The sequence below is a fragment of the Candoia aspera genome, chromosome 1, assembly GCF_035149785.1.
Source record: "Candoia aspera isolate rCanAsp1 chromosome 1, rCanAsp1.hap2, whole genome shotgun sequence".
Taxonomy (NCBI): Eukaryota; Metazoa; Chordata; class Lepidosauria; order Squamata; family Boidae; genus Candoia; species Candoia aspera.
The window spans coordinates 312,880,961-312,896,796 of NC_086153.1; the positions used below are offsets into that span (position 1 = coordinate 312,880,961).

The 15,836-nt window shown below is 37.3% G+C and overlaps 1 protein-coding gene and 1 non-coding gene across 2 annotated transcripts; both read left to right on the forward strand.

Annotated features, from left to right (window-relative positions):
* The first annotated feature begins 2,089 nt into the window (after positions 1 to 2,089).
* ZNF839 (zinc finger protein 839) lies at positions 2,090 to 15,129 on the forward strand. The gene is made up of 8 exons (XM_063289009.1): positions 2,090 to 2,096; positions 2,718 to 3,358; positions 5,035 to 5,946; positions 8,928 to 9,158; positions 9,250 to 9,346; positions 9,879 to 10,018; positions 10,900 to 11,034; positions 13,827 to 15,129. The coding sequence occupies exons 1-8, from the start codon at positions 2,090 to 2,092 to the stop codon at positions 13,860 to 13,862; spliced, it is 2,199 nt and encodes a 732-aa protein (XP_063145079.1). The 3' UTR covers positions 13,863 to 15,129.
* Positions 2,092 to 2,165, forward strand: TRNAI-AAU (transfer RNA isoleucine (anticodon AAU)). Its single transcript has one exon. It is a non-coding gene; the product is annotated as a tRNA-Ile (tRNA).
* Positions 15,130 to 15,836: the final 707 nt, after the last annotated feature.

Genomic DNA, 15,836 nt, shown 5'->3' on the forward strand with positions numbered 1-15,836 from the left:
CTACCGTGTCCATACACTGCTTTGTATATTGCCTGTTGTTTGTTTGGACATTTCATATCTTTTTGACAATTTCATCAATTCTATCCAATCAAGCTTTTTTCTGGTTGTCCCCTTCCAGTCTTTACCCACTCTTCCTTCATATTTTCATTTTGCTATTCAGTCCTCATTCATTCTCTCTATAAGACCAAAGCACCTCAAAGTACTTGTTTTGTACTGATTGCTGACTTTTGTATTCAGTCCACATTCAGAATCCATTCGTTCTTGACCCTATAGGTTCTTGTTTTACCATACAAATATTTTAAATAACCCATACCAGTTACATTCAACTTTTCGTGACAACTCTCACTGCCATATAACCAAGTAGTCGGAAACATGCTCTTACAGCCATTTTAATTTATTTCAACATTTATTTCTTTCAGCAGATCACAGGCTACCCATACCTTTCTACCACCATTTATAAATCTTAATCCATTATCCTTTTCTCCATTTTCACTAACATTATACAGTACCCAAATGCACAAATTTATCTAACTGCTCTAACTTTCCACCATTTTTATGATTTGCAATTGTTCACCCCATTTTTACCTGTTAAACACTCATAGCTATCTTGGTCTTTGATACATTAATTTACAAATCCATACTCCTTATTGCATCATACAATCTATCTGACATTCATTGTAAATCTTATGGATTCTCAGGTAACCACACAGTATCATCTGCATACAAAAGTGTATGAACATTCACATCTCTAACTTCACCACAATAATTTCATATACATTTATCCATAAGTACATGAAAGAGCCAAAGGGATATCATGCTTCCTTGCCTTCGTCCCTGCTCACTGCTGAATCATTCCCTAAACATTCCATTTATTCTCTTTCATGTTTTACTTCTGTGAGTGATTTAAAGCACAATACTACATAAATTGGGTCTTACTCCCAGGAGATAAAACCTGGCTTACCTGTATGGACTGAAAAAGGAAACAGAACTGGCCCAATTAGTACTTGGATGGAAGATCACCAGGGCATTAGTGTAAAATGAGAAGTAAAAAACATCCCAGAATAATGCCAAAGCACTACTGTAATGGTTTGAAGAAAATTGCATGGTTGTGCCCATGCAGTTATCAGGAATTATACTTAACTCCATGGTGTCCTCAATTCCATGGATTTACTACTGAGAGATCATGAAACTGAAATTGTAAATTAGGATGGACTGATAGAAATCTCACAGTATTCTTTGAGATTGAGTAATGAGTAAACATGCTTATGAAAACAACTGCTTATTTAAATCCAATAGTAGGACTGAAATAGTGTGGTTGATATATTTATCAGATGAAATAGAACTAATTATTACTAGCACTAATTATATAGTGCTAGTAATAGGTTAATTTCATTGTAGAACCAGGACTGAAGAGATATCAACTTTACTGTATTTTGTTATTAATTCATTTTGCTTAGATTTCTACATAAAGGTAAAGGTTTCCCTTGACGTAAAGTCCAGTCGAATCCGACTCTAGGGGGCGGTTTCTAAGCCTTGGAGCCGGAGCCGGCGTTGTCATAGACACTTCCGGGTCATGTGGCCAGCATGACAACTCAGAACGCCGTTACCTTCCCGCCGAAGCGGTACCTATTGATCTACTCACATTTGCATGTTTTCGAACTGCTAGGTGAGCAGGAGCTGGGATTAACAACGGGAGCTCACCCCGCCGCGCGGTTTCGAACCGCCGACCTTCCAATCGACAGCTCAGCGGTTTAACCCGCAGCGCCACCGCGTCCCTACATATGTTGCACATAGGGAAATATGTGTGATGAAATTAGCTATAAATTGTTTAGTATAAGAAGAACCACAATAATAAATAGGGACTTTTCTTTAATAGCATGTCCTAGTCAAAGAATCTGCTACTTCTTCCTTTGCTGTGTTGTGGGATTCCTAGTCTCTCAGAGAGATCACATGGGATAACTATTAGATGTGATATGCTTAGTTTTACAATGGGAAATTAAAGCAAAATACGTTAAAACATTTTTTGTCAAATAGACCCACTGTCAAGATTTAATAACAGAAAGAAGGTAAAGCTGAACTTTTCTCCGAGATGGCCGGTTAGCTCAGTTGGTTAGAGCGTGGTGCTAATAACGCCAAGGTCGCGGGTTCGATCCCCGTACGGGCCACAAGAGGTGTTTTACTTTTCATGAATATTCCATCAGCCAACTTCAAATGAATGTTTCATTCACGCCAAATCCTCTTCTACGGCGTCATAAGATCGTGTACGCGTAAAGATAACAGCTGACTTTATTAAAATAATACAGTTGGGCGTTATATCCTTAAGATCTGATCTAGAATACCCCACAGAAGTCTAACTTGGCTCCAATTATCTTGGTATTCCGGGGCGGGGGGTGGAATCATCTTTAATCCTCTTGCAGACTTCCTAAGCAGTTCACCGTGCAAGACGACGAGAAAGTCAGGAGACCCCCGATTTTCAACTCCATGATGGTCGTAGGAACTGAGTGGTCTTTATATCGTTAACAATGCATTCAGAGTGCGGTTTTTAGGTTTGCCTTCCGGAAATTAAACACTAGCCTTTGAGAATGCAAGGAAAACGCACCACTCTGATTTTTTTTTCACCGCCATCGCCTCTGAGGGCTGCTGAACTGAACCACCTTCGGAGCGTCAGACGCCAGAACGACGCCTTCGGCACGACACACAGTTTTGTCCTCTCGCAGCTCCCGCTGCAGCGCTCGGCTTCGCGCTCCGCCCTTCTCGTGACGTACCACAGCGAGCCGAGCATCCCTCGTGCTCCGGCGTTCCGCAGCCCTTAACTCCTGAGGCGCGGGATGGGGCCGGCCTCCAGCGCGTGCCGCCGAAGATGTCGTCTCCGGGGGTGAGGAGCGGCGCTGCTGCTACTGCTGCTGCTGAGGGCCCGGCGCTGGGTCGGGCGGCTGCTTCCTCCGCGGCTCCCCTGTGCCCACCACCAGGCGAGAGCCCGTCGACGCCGGTCCCTGAATTCCGCTGCGGAGAGCCACATCGGACGTCCGAGGACGTGGCTGGAAGCGGCCCGGGAAAGCTGCAGGATGAGGGGCTCCTTCCACCGGCCGGAAAGGCGACCGAGAGGACCAGGGACCATCGTCCCGCTGGCGCTTCCGTATTACCCGAAGGGCACGGGACCGCCTGGCCACCTCCCGCCTTGCTGGCTCCGAGTTTCAGCTCGGTGACTTCCGCCTTGCCTTCGGGGTCCCTGCTGCCGGCGTTCGGCACCCTGCACAGCCCGTCACAGCCGGGGCAGGATGGGGCTCAGGAGGTCAGATCCGAGGTGGGATGTCTTCCTTTTACGGGGCTCCTTCTGTCCAAGGTAGAAGGCTGCGAGGTTAGTTGATGCGCTTCCGAGGAAATCGTAAACAGAGTCGTTACGCGAATTATAGCTTGGTATGATTTTTATCCCGTAGCATTGTGTGAAGGAATGTAGCTCTGGGTTGGGGAACGGGAGAGGAACGAGTGAGCCATTAAGGGCCACGTTGAAGAAAGATTACTCAGTCCTGAGAAGGAAGAAAGCCTGAAAAAGAAACTCAAAAACCCTGCCTCGATGTTGTTTAGTATGAGATGGGTCAGAGAGGAAATTAGACAAGCTCTCAAGGTTTTGTTATTCTACCCTACTACAAGAAAGAGCATTCCTGGAATCCTTAAGGTGCTTGTTGCTTGACCTGCCCTATGTCAGAGGTCTGACACAGTGTTACGTGGATCATGGAAAGACACTTTTCCCCTCTACTCTGCCCTAATCAGATTCCACTTGTAACACAGTATCCAGTTCTGGACACCGCATTTCAAAAGTAACATCAGGAATTGGTGTGAGTTCAGAGGAGAGGTACCAGGATAGGGAAAGGACTGGAAACCAAGTCCTTTGAGGAAGGACTTTGATTACCATTCTTAGGTAATCTCTTTCTCCCCTCCATTTGTTCCCTTCCTCCACTCTCTTTTAGGCTATAAACTTTTATGTCTTTTCTGCCTATGAAAATTCGTATATGCATATGTTTTTGATGCTGAATACCATAATAGTTTGGTTCAATCTAATGCTGCTCCACATACCAGAGCTTTAGAACACTGTGGTGTTTTTGGTATTGGATACATGATGTGAAACACTATTTAACGTTTCATGTACTTTAGTACTGAACATGTGAATGGGCTCCACTAGAAAAAAGTCTAGCTAATTCAATATTCTACAATGAAAAGTCTGCAGAGAGACTGGGTTTATTCTCTGCATTAAATTATAATGTGGCGTGTTTGTTTTTGGTTTAATGTCATATGAACAAAGTAAATGTGACTTACTGAACAAATCATTGTTAAAATTACTCATGTCTGAGTACAAAGCAAGGCAATCGCTCTCTTGCTGTTGCTCTTCAAAATTTACTACAGTTGTCTGACAATGAAGATGAATTCATATATGCTGGGGTGAAGAAAAGTTTGGTTTTAAAAATAATCCATAATGTTTGTTTTGCTTTCCATTGGATGTACAGTATCCTTCAAACCATATTTATTTAGAAGTAAGTGTCACTGGTTTCAGTAGAATTTATTTGCAAGGTGCAGCCTTTCTCTGATTCTTACGTTTTTTATGTCAGCAGTTAAAATGTTGGATCTGGCTGCTTTGATCTGGACTCAGAAAAGGGTTAAAAAAGGGGACCTGGTTAGTGCTTGGATGGGAAACCTCCAGGGAATATCAGGGTGATGGAGTAGACTGGGAAGTTAAAAAAAAAAATCCTAGAATATGGCAGGGCAAACTACTTCTGTATTGCTGCCAAAACAACTACATAGATCTGTTCACGAACTCACCCAGTCTCTAATGCAACCTGAAGGAGACTTTATTTAAAATGTAGCATGACTAGCAAATTGTCACTTTTTTTGCTCCCAAAAATGTTGCTTATGTACAGGATATGTGTTAGACTCAAAATAAAAGGAAACAAAATGATTGTAATTAGACTTGTTTAATAAAATATTCATTATCAAATCTTACCTACTTGATCTTTAATCTTTCCTCTTTTTTTAAAACAGTTGGAAACCACTCATTTCCAAGTAGAGTCTGATCAGATAAAAAAGAGGAAAAGTTTGGACTTATCTTCTGCAACACCTCTGTCTAAAAATATAGCTGTGTCTCAACTAGTTGAGAAGAATTCTAGGCCATTAGGACTCAGTGCCATTAATACTGAGATTATTCAGATACAGCCTTTTACAGAAACTGGATCTCAGCAATTTTTCTTATGTAATTCTTCTGAACCTACAGTTCAACTACTTCTTCCAGGCCCACTACATCCACTTGGACAAGTACCATTAGGTAAAATAGCTACACATGGGCCGAAAGATAAATCCATTACAAAAAGTAGGGAAGAGTTTTCAAATGTTTCTTTGGTTCCGACTTGTTCAGGAAAAGTACTTGTAAACAATGGGAAGCAGCCAAAAGAGCAAAAGATTAAAAAATCCCTGAAAATAACAACTCGTTCTGGGAGGATTTCTCGCCCTCCAAAATATAAAGCTAAGGATTACAAATTTATTAAAACAGAAGACTTGGCTGACTGTCACCCATCTGATTCTGATGACTATTCTGAGCTGAGCTTAGAAGATGATGAATGCAACCAAGGAAAGGAAGTGTGTGCATTATTTAACCCCTTGAACTGTGATCTGCGGCCAAAATTGTTTAAGTGTCAGAACTGTGAAAAATCCTACATAGGAAAAGGAGGGTTATCACGGCACTACAGACTAAACCCAGGCCATGGGCAGCAAGAGTCTTCAGAATCTTTTCCTATAAATAGATTTTCTAGAATGACAGAGCTGGAGTGTGCTGAAAAGGCAAGTTGTGAAAGCATCCATCAAGCTTTTCCACCTTCACCAGTTACTCTTGCTTTAGTAAGTAAAAATGGACTAGCTATAGAACTGGAAAAGAACCTTCAAACAGAAGATGAACAGCAGGTAATATATATTCTTTGTTAATAAGCTTAAAAGAGAATGAACTGTAACCTGGTGCTATTATTAACAGTGATCACCCACCCACTATCTTTCAAAAAAATGTAAACCAATTAATAGAAGAATATATACAACAAAATTAATAAAATAACTGCAAAATAATCATAATGATAATAAGAAAGAAGGGGAAGGAGTCTGGCTAATTTGACTAGAATAGTCAAATTTTTTAGAGTTCTTATAAATATATATATTTATAAGAACTCTAAAAAATTTGACTATTCTAGCTGAAATTCTTCTTCCTTGGCCTTCTGTCAAAACAAAAAACTCTAATTCCAATATTCACGAACAAGACATATCAACAATTCATTGCTGCAAATCAGATGTAGATTTCTTCTTTCTTCAGTGTTGTAGGTCCAATACTGCAAAAAGCACAAATCTTGATATCCAAATTCCAAATACTGGGAATATAGCCAAGAAGCATATGCGTATCATGAATGCACCCCAATTGATTCAGAGTCATATTAATCCCTTCGGTATCAGCTCAAAATGTGGCAGTAGGATAAGTTTATAAGTTCCACTTCCTGAGTTGCATCTCCAAAGAAAGGTTCATTGTGGGTTGGTGATTCAGTCATTTGCAGCTCTTCATGACTCAATTAACATCATTTTGCCAGGATTGTCTGTCAGTAGTTGCTTCTTTGAGTTCTTGTAAGCTCACGCTTACCAGATAGTACTGTATATGGCCACTTTGTCTTCTGTTGGCTTGTTTAATTGCCTTCAGTTTTGTCAAACATCAAGGACTTTCCCAACAACTCATTATGAGTCCAGAACATTTAAGCTTCAGTTTCATTGTTAATGCTTCCAATGAGAATTTCATTTTGTTTCATCTAGTATTTAATTATTTCTTTTGTTGTGGCTGAAGGGGTTCCTGACAATTTCTTCCAGCACCTTGGTTCAAGGGCATACATTTTTATTCATTCAGGCAGCATGCCTGATGGTCCAGCTGTTATATGTTACCACTGGGAAAACCATACTCTAGATAATACTTACTTTTGTTGTCAATGTGATATTTCTGCACTTTAATATTTTGTCTAGAGCTATGTCATAGTCTTTTTCCCAAGTTGTAAATGTGTATTTCATGGCCATGGTCACCATCCCTATGAACTGTTGAACCTAAGTCTGTTACAATTTAGCTTCTCAACCTATTTGCACTGGGTTGGCTTTGCTTATTGACATAATTTTGTTTCTTTTTAAATCCTGAACAGCAGATCAGCATTTGCGCTTGCTTCTTTCATCTTCAACAACTGATTCCTTCAGTCTTCCTCACTTCCAGGCATTAAACGTTATTATAAGCATATCTAAGATTGTTGTTTCTCCCAGCAATTTTAATTTCAGTTCTTATTTCTTCAAGTCCAGCATTTCTTGCCATATATTCTACGTATAAGTTAAATAAATAGGGACAGTATATAACATTTGTGCACTCCCTTCCCAGGTCAAAACGATATAGTTGTTCCCTATTCTGTTCTAAATGTTGCTTTCTGCTCATCATACAGCTTCTTCCACAAACAGATGAGGCTGTCTGGTACACCCATATTTTAAAAATGTATGCAGTTTGTTATAGTCTACACACAGTTGTCAGCCTTTTGTGGTAGGCAAGATCAAGGAACAGATACAACAGAGATTCCAGGAATGCTCTTTATTGTTGTAGGTTAGAATAACAGAATCATAAAAGCCTGTCAAAAGTTTTTCCATACTCCATCTTATACCAAACAAAATAAGGGATTATTTTGAGTTTCTTTCTCATGCTTTCCTCTTTCTTAGGCCGGAGTAATCTTTTCTGAAACTCTTCCCTTAATAATTTGATCATTTTTTCCCCTTTCTCAAAGCCGGGTCTACATTCTTTCATAACAGTCAAGAGTTTTTGTGTAATCAATAAAGCAAAAATATGTTTCTTTTTTAGAACTTTTCCACTGTCTATCAAATGTTAGCAATGAGATCTCAGGTGCCCCTGTCTCTCTATACATCTGATAGCATTTCTCCCAAATATTGTTGAAGTCTGGATTGTAAAATCTTGAGCATTATCTTACTAATGTGTGGAATAAGCACAATTGTTTTGTATTGTAGTATTGCAGGATTGGCTTTGATCTTAGACTCATCTAGCCCAATCCCCTGCTCACTGCAGGATCCACTACAGCATCTCTGATCTAGCCTCTGTTTGAAGAGGCTCCAATGAAGAACTCTCTCCTTCATTTGTTAGCTTGTTCCACTGGCTGATAGCTCGCATAGTTAGAAGTTCTTCCTAACATCTATTCTGAATCGATTATTTTTTAGTTGTAACCCACTAATATTGCCTTTGGGGGCAATAAAGAGTAAATCCACTTCTATTTGTATATGATAATGCTTCAGGTATCTGTGTGATAACCCTTCAGAGGTTGCATATAATATCAATTTCATCAACTCATTTCAGTGTTCAGTAACAACAGGTTATTGGCTTAGCAGCTGATTAATACTGCTAATACCTGTAACCATATGGAACTTATTCATAGCTAGTTTAACATACACAAGTGGGTGAAGACATAAAGTATTCTAATCTAAAGTCAGGAAGCGTGAGGAGAAAGGAAACAGTATTTACCACATGTGATAGAGCAGGAATCATCAACGGCTATCACTTTCCTAATCATCTTGGATGTCAAATATGAAATAAAAAAGTACAGATTACCGCTTCACAATTGAAAAAGTTAATAACTTTGCTGTTGTCACCATATTCTTGCTATTTACAATGCCACATGGTTCAACATTTTTTACCCATAATGCAATGATATTATGGGACTTTTTTTCATTTCAGAAAATGCATTTGCTATCTTTGGGAGGTTTTAACTGCCTTTTATGTGGTGACATTGCAGATTTATTTGTTACTATAATTTCAAACTGAATAATGAATATATAAAAACAAAACTTTTTAAACAATTCTAATGAACCTTTTTTTGAAGTCTGGTATTTCTGCAGAAGATAGAAAATTTGAAGAACCATGCAGCACCCGTTTATTACATTTGGAGCCTGGAAGAAGCGAACAGCAGAGAAGATGTGGTCAACCAAAGATGACTAATAGACTAAGATATTCTAGAAGATTTAGCAGACCTGGTCAATTCTCTTCCAATTCTCTTAATAATATCTCAGCAGAGCATCTTAGTATATTTAGAAGAAAAGCTAAGCTAAAAGAGGTATAGTTCCTTTATATTATTACTCATTCTTATTTGTCTACATAGTAATAAGACTTTATGACTTTTCTAAATAAATTATATTCTTTCATAGCTGATTCAGCAGTGTGCCAATGAAGAATTTATGGAGCTGGTGGTTCCACGCTTGACGACACTTGTTACTGTATTTGAATTTCTACTGATGAAGGCAAGTTTAATAGTGCCTTTTTACAAAAACTATATGCATTATATTTGTAATCAATTTCTATAAATTAGACTGTCTCAAACTGGGATGAAAAAAGGAATGCAGCCAGATTAACTAAACCCAAAAGTGAATTACACGGAAAAAATGGAAAAATGAGACACATTACTTTTCCAGCCACTCCAGATTTATTTGGAACAGCAACTGTCCTCCTATGTGTGGCTAGTGTTTTCTTTTTTAAAAAAAGTCTCTGAAAGTTGGTATTTTACACAAAACCGTATTTTCTAGGCAAGCAGAAAGAAGTTGCTCTAATGTCAGCAAGGAAAGTGTAATATTGCCTAGGAGAATATAGGATTTCCAAGGAAAGATTCAAAAAGTCTGTTTAATAGTATTGTAAAAATACATATGTGTAATCAACTGAAATGAGTTTCCATTATAATAGAAATGGAAAACAAATAAAAGATTGTAAATGAAATGTACAATTAATTTTTATTTGTGAGCTTACTTATATTTTTATAAAGCTTTTGTTTTTGACTAGGCAGAGAAAAAATGTCAAGCAAAAGCATTCTTTCCAGATGTATACCGGGAGTTTGAAGAGCTCCATTCAATGGTAAAGAAAATGTGCCAAGATTATTTCAAAAATTCTGAATTAAAGGAGCCATTAGAAATAAAAAACCATAAGGTAAGAATAATTCAGATGATATTTTTTTGTTAGCAAGTGTTTGTCAATCAAATTATGCATAGGTAAAATGGACACTGTACTTCCTTAAGAAAGACAACAATGAAAATTGAAAATACAAGCAATCTGATTGGCAAAGATCTTTGACCAAATTACTCTATATATTTATTCTTCCATCTTCACATAAAAAGCCATGCTGGATCAGACCAACATTCTGTTCCTATAATGGCCCATCAGTTGGTTATAAAGAAAATAAGCAGGAGATGAACTCTTATTATTTTATCTTACTATGCTGAACTAATCAACAAAAGGATAGTAGAAACATTAAAAGATCAACACAACCTCAAAACTGATAAACACAGCAATAAAAAAAAGAATAAAGGCCGGGAAGCTATGACATAAAGAAAACAACACCAGAAACGAACATATTGCTCAAAAGATTTTCCTTGCCCCTTTGTTGGAGAAAAACAAACCAATCCTAATTCAAATGTTGACAACAGGCCCTAACCCTAACCCTCAATCCACAGTTCTTGATATCTTGTTTAATTCCAAAAACTGGGAGATGTAGGGGAAAAGGTGCTTGAATGTCATGTAAAGCATCCTGGGAGGACTATTCTTGAAATGAGTGAAGCAGTTGTTATTGACATACCTAATTACTCAATTCGGGTTTTCTTTTATCAGTAAGATTCTTGATAAGCCCTGAGTAAATCATTACATTGGATTTTAGGAAAAGTGTGAAGTCTTTAGCATGTAACCAACACACATGCAAAATACAGAGAAAATACTTTATCACTCCAAATATTTTCATGATTATTATATAAATATCTGGGGTATTTTCCATGGATGGTACTTTTAATGAAGTTTTTCTTTTTTGTCTTTAACAGGTGGCTGAATCCCTAGGAATTACAGGTAGTTGTCCTGAAATGCAAAAAATCCAGACAAATTCTTTTCCTAAATGTGCTGAATCTACTGATGAGCAAATATTGCCCCAGATTTCAGGACAGAAACGAGCAGCTGAGGTATAAAATAAATAATTTTCCCATGTTAACGGGTATGTGTTTTGCAACATTGTAAACATTATAAGATGCTTTTATTTTTTATGAATTTATCTTCTGCTAAGTAAGTATCAACATTTGGACTGAAAAATATTTATCTTTTTGCAAATTTTGAACTTGGCCTATATTACAAAGGAACAATGTTTTATATACAATGCTGCTCCCCAGTGTTCTCTTGATAATAGAATTAGCTTCTACTTTATTTGAATATCTCCTTTGAGTTAGGTAGGGTGTGAATAATCATTTGCTTTGGATTATAGTTATAATAATTTCTGACCATTAACTATATTAGCTGCAGCTAATGGCAACTGTAGTCCAGAACACTGGAAGGGCATTAAGTTATCTACTCCTGCCTGTTTTTTTTTTTAAATTTTGTCTTATATATTTCAGCTGGAGTAAAAAAAAAATTGAACTTTTGCAAAATATTGTAAGTTTGAATAATTCATTTTTATTCTTATGTACCAAATTAGATTATGCAATAGTTTTTTTTCCCTCTGAATTTTAAGTTTTTACATGTATTCAAGAGTAAATCAGTATTTACTGTTATTGGAAATGTGTGTTGATGAGGTTATTTTCCTCCAATCTCCATGAACAGTGCTCCAATGAAAAGCTGCCAAAAAAGACCAGAGAGGAAAACATTTTGGAGAAAATTACTATTAAGCATTCAAATCAAGGAAAAATAAAGGAATGAAATCATACATATCAAGGTGATTTTTAAATTATTATATCTTCATAAAATGATGTGCAAAGAGCTAAAAATGTAGAAAAGTATTATATTGCTATACAGGTAGTCCTTGTTTAGTGACCACAATTGCAACTGGCAACTCAGTTGTTAAGTGAAACAGTTGCTAAGTGAAACCACGATTGTGCTTATGGTCTTACTTCAGCTTTCCTTTGCTTTACAGCTTTATGAAGGTTGTCAGTCCGAGGACTGGTCAAAATGTTACTTTTTCATCTCCGTTGTAACTGCGAATGGTCACTAAACAAGGCAATCACTAAATGAGAACTACCTATCTAGCAGTTTAACAGTATTAGTCTAGTAATCTTGTTTAGATGAGAACATGGCATATTAATGTTATTAATCTTTTCTCTTCTTCATGCTTATATCAGCCATACTCATTTCTGTATGTCCACTGCCAAGGACCACAGCGCATTTTTCTCTTTTTTTCTCTTTACAATGTTGAAGTTAGGTTGTGAGCATCTGATGGACTCAAGATCACAAAAAGTTTTATATCAGCAGAGAAATATTACTCACTAGTGCACAACTACTTTGCAATATTCTAATTCCATCAATTGTTTTAATAGTGAATCCAGGTTTACAAGGGTTGCCATAGATTATCCCTTAAATGTATGATTAGGTGGCATCCTCAGTCTTTATTTAGTGTAAATACTTCCTTCCTAATGTTGCAATGGCATTTATGGGTGACTTTCCATTAACTGGGTCGCTTTTGTATGTTGATGATTTACCAGTGGGAAACATCTACACACACACACAAAATGAAAGAAGAATTTTATCTAGATGTGCAGAATCAGAGGAATGGAAGTATCTATGACATCTTCCTTGTTATTTTAGGATCATGCTTACACTTTTAAAATGTCAGCCCTTTGCTTTGCCTGTGAATGATGTCTCTGCATACTGCTGGCTGGAAACTTAAGAATCATCATATTGAATTAGGCTCATATTAAGTCAGCCAAGACTAGGCTTGATAGTTACTATACTAGGAGTATATCTTTTTTTTTTTAATTCATGGCTTATATTAAGCACTGCTTCATTGCAGGTGTTTTTTAAAATGTAATCTTTACCAGGTTTCCTGATAGAGAGTGAAACAATTGCCCAGGTCTTTCACGTGGAAGAGGTACCATCAATACCGACATACAGAATCAGTGCAGGCAGGGATGGGGCATTAGAAAGCTGCCCAAATGGTAACTTTTTCTTCTGCAAAGGAATACATTATTCCATCATTTATTACTTGTCTATCTCTTCCTGCCCATTTTCTTACCAATTGGAAAAGAGTCTGCAGTTGTTTATTAATAGGTTTGAGAATAGATGGGGATTTCCATTCCAAGTTGAAACTCCTTATATTACATGAACAGCCATTCTTCAAGACCTGTGGCCTCTAGAGAATAGAATTCAGTCAGGCACAGTGGAATAAGGATGGAAATGAAAATTACAATCCTCTGTTTCATGCATGCACAAACACACTTTGTTTTAGCACTATGACAGTCCAGTGCAAAGAGTCTCGGGGTGGGGAAGGTGAGAGCAAATTACAGATACTTTTAAATAAAGAAATAGAAACAGGTGGAGAGGTGCTGGAAATGTCTTACGAGGCCTTGTTATACTTGTACTTTTCCACAAAAAGTCAGCTTGGGCAGACTTTTTCCCCCCACCCATAACCAAACCAACAGCTTTGAGAGGTATTAGTCAGCATTGTATGATTGCCACTTCATACATTTACTGTTTGCTTTATACAACATTTTTCCACTTTGGCAAAGGTTTGGCAAGGTTTTCAATAAAAATATCAAATTCTACGCATAGTGAAAGAAATGTTATCTAGCAGTGTTCTGTATTCAAAAAGCTATATAGATTGTTCTTTAAAATGTGCATTTAAATTACAGTACTTTTTGTATGTTTTCTTAAACCGTTATAGAAATGTGCAGCAAACAGTTGCTCTGGAAAGAGAGTATGGAAAAAAGAATATGAATTGTTCTGACCAAGAATTGCTGATGATAACGCTAATACAGATTTATGCATTCAGCACACACAAGAAAATTTGAATGTTTACAGCCTTTAAATATACCAGGATTAGACTATTGAGATGCCCAACTGACAGTAGAAGAATTTCACAAGAACAAAGAGAAAAAATCTAGTTGGGACACAGTAAATGAAGTGACATTATACCTCTTGAGACATCTGAAAAATATGGTCCTTGGTTTCTTCATGAAGAAAATAAAAATACAATATATCAAGAACTTATGAAAAAAATGCTGTTAACAAATTCTGAACTTTCTTAAAAGTTTGGTAATTTCAACAGTACTGTACATCACAGGAGTAGCTCATCAGTTTAGATCTCAGGAAATTGCATAGACCAGCTTCAAGATTGCTTGAAAACATGTGATTGAATTAATTTATAAATTTAATAGTATCTTAGAGGAAGAAAAGTAGAGTATGATAATGTTGAAGATCATGGATGAAAACTGGGAACTTTTCTTGGGGGCACGGGCTTTGCCTCTTCCTGGTGCTATACATCTGTATATCTCAAATGTTTGTAACACAATTTGCTGCTGCTACGTAGATTTATACAAATTCTTTGGAAGTTGCAGTACTTTTAACAGTGATAATGAAATTAAGCCATTATATTTTTGAAGCAGTTTTGAAAGTCTTCTTGAAATACATATTAAATATTAATTTGTTTTTAATTCCACAAGCTTCGCTGTATTTAACATCTAGTACAGTTCTAAAAGTAGCCGGGTTCAGGTGTTACCTCCCCACAATGATAATCTTTCCTCCCCCTCTGCTAATGTGGTTCTAATAATATCGGCTTCCCTTCAGGTATTCAGGAGCACTTTGTCTTTTCCTAACCATGGCACCAAAATGATGAAACATGCATTGTGATGCTACAATGCAAGCTGTACTCTTTGGTACTTGTGTTGCCCACAATTACATAATGGATGGAGTTTGCATCATGGTATCACAATGCATGTTTTGTCACTTGTTCCCTCCTTGCACATGCCTTTGTCTGCAAAAGAAAAGCTGCATTGGCTTCCTTAGGAGTCAGTTTTCTCATAATGGCTGAATGAGTAAATACTGTGGGAAAGCTAGCATCCCTTAAAGGAAGGACGTTGGTAAGTGAGGGGCTTAATCAGTGGTACTATATAGACTCAATAGAAAATGAGTTTCTCCTAAGAGACAAATATACTGTTCCAATTGCTATGAATATATTAACTATGTTTGGCTACATAAAGTATAAATTTAAGTACAGCTGCCAGAATTCCTTCAAAAATTAACATTTAAATGCTTGTGTATGCTATCCTGAATAAACTTGAAAAAGCGGTGCTTTACAGATTGCTGTGTTTCTATCACATTTCCAATGTAATTACTTTTTTAAAGTGTAAGAGTAGAACTTCTCTACTTAAGATTCAAAGTGGTACACATTGTTCTTGACATCCAAGTCATTTTAATGTTTTGAAGATATCACCTGTTCCAGGAGAATAAACAGATAGTTAAGGATTTCTTAAAGGTCAATTTAGTTTAACACATAGAACATTCACAAATGCCTTGTTCAAAAGTACAAATTCATCTGCTTCACATTTTTTAATGTGTCCTTTTCTACATGCTATCAACTATAAGCTATATTGTTAATTTTTCCTAATCCAAGTATGGGGTTCTTGATCTTCATGCCCCAAATCCAGCAACTCACAGCACAAGCTACTAGAGATATGCGTAGTTCTTTATTGGGACAGTATCAAACTCTATTAAAGCCACGAATTTCCTTCTCTTTTAAGCATCCTGCCTTCTGCTTCTGTCCCGCCCCTTCCTCTCTTCTTCTTTGAAGGCTCTCCTCTGTGATGACAGCTTGTTCTGTTCGTTCTGACAGTTAATGGCTGCTCATGCCTCCGGCTCCAAATGCATTCGCTTGTTCCCTGTCAGTCTTCTTCAGCTCTGTGTAAGGCTGGAGCACCCAGTCGCAATTAGCCATTGCAACTGGGTATTCCATTCTTACACCAAAGTTACTCTGAAAACACTAATCCATAATGCCTAGACTCTC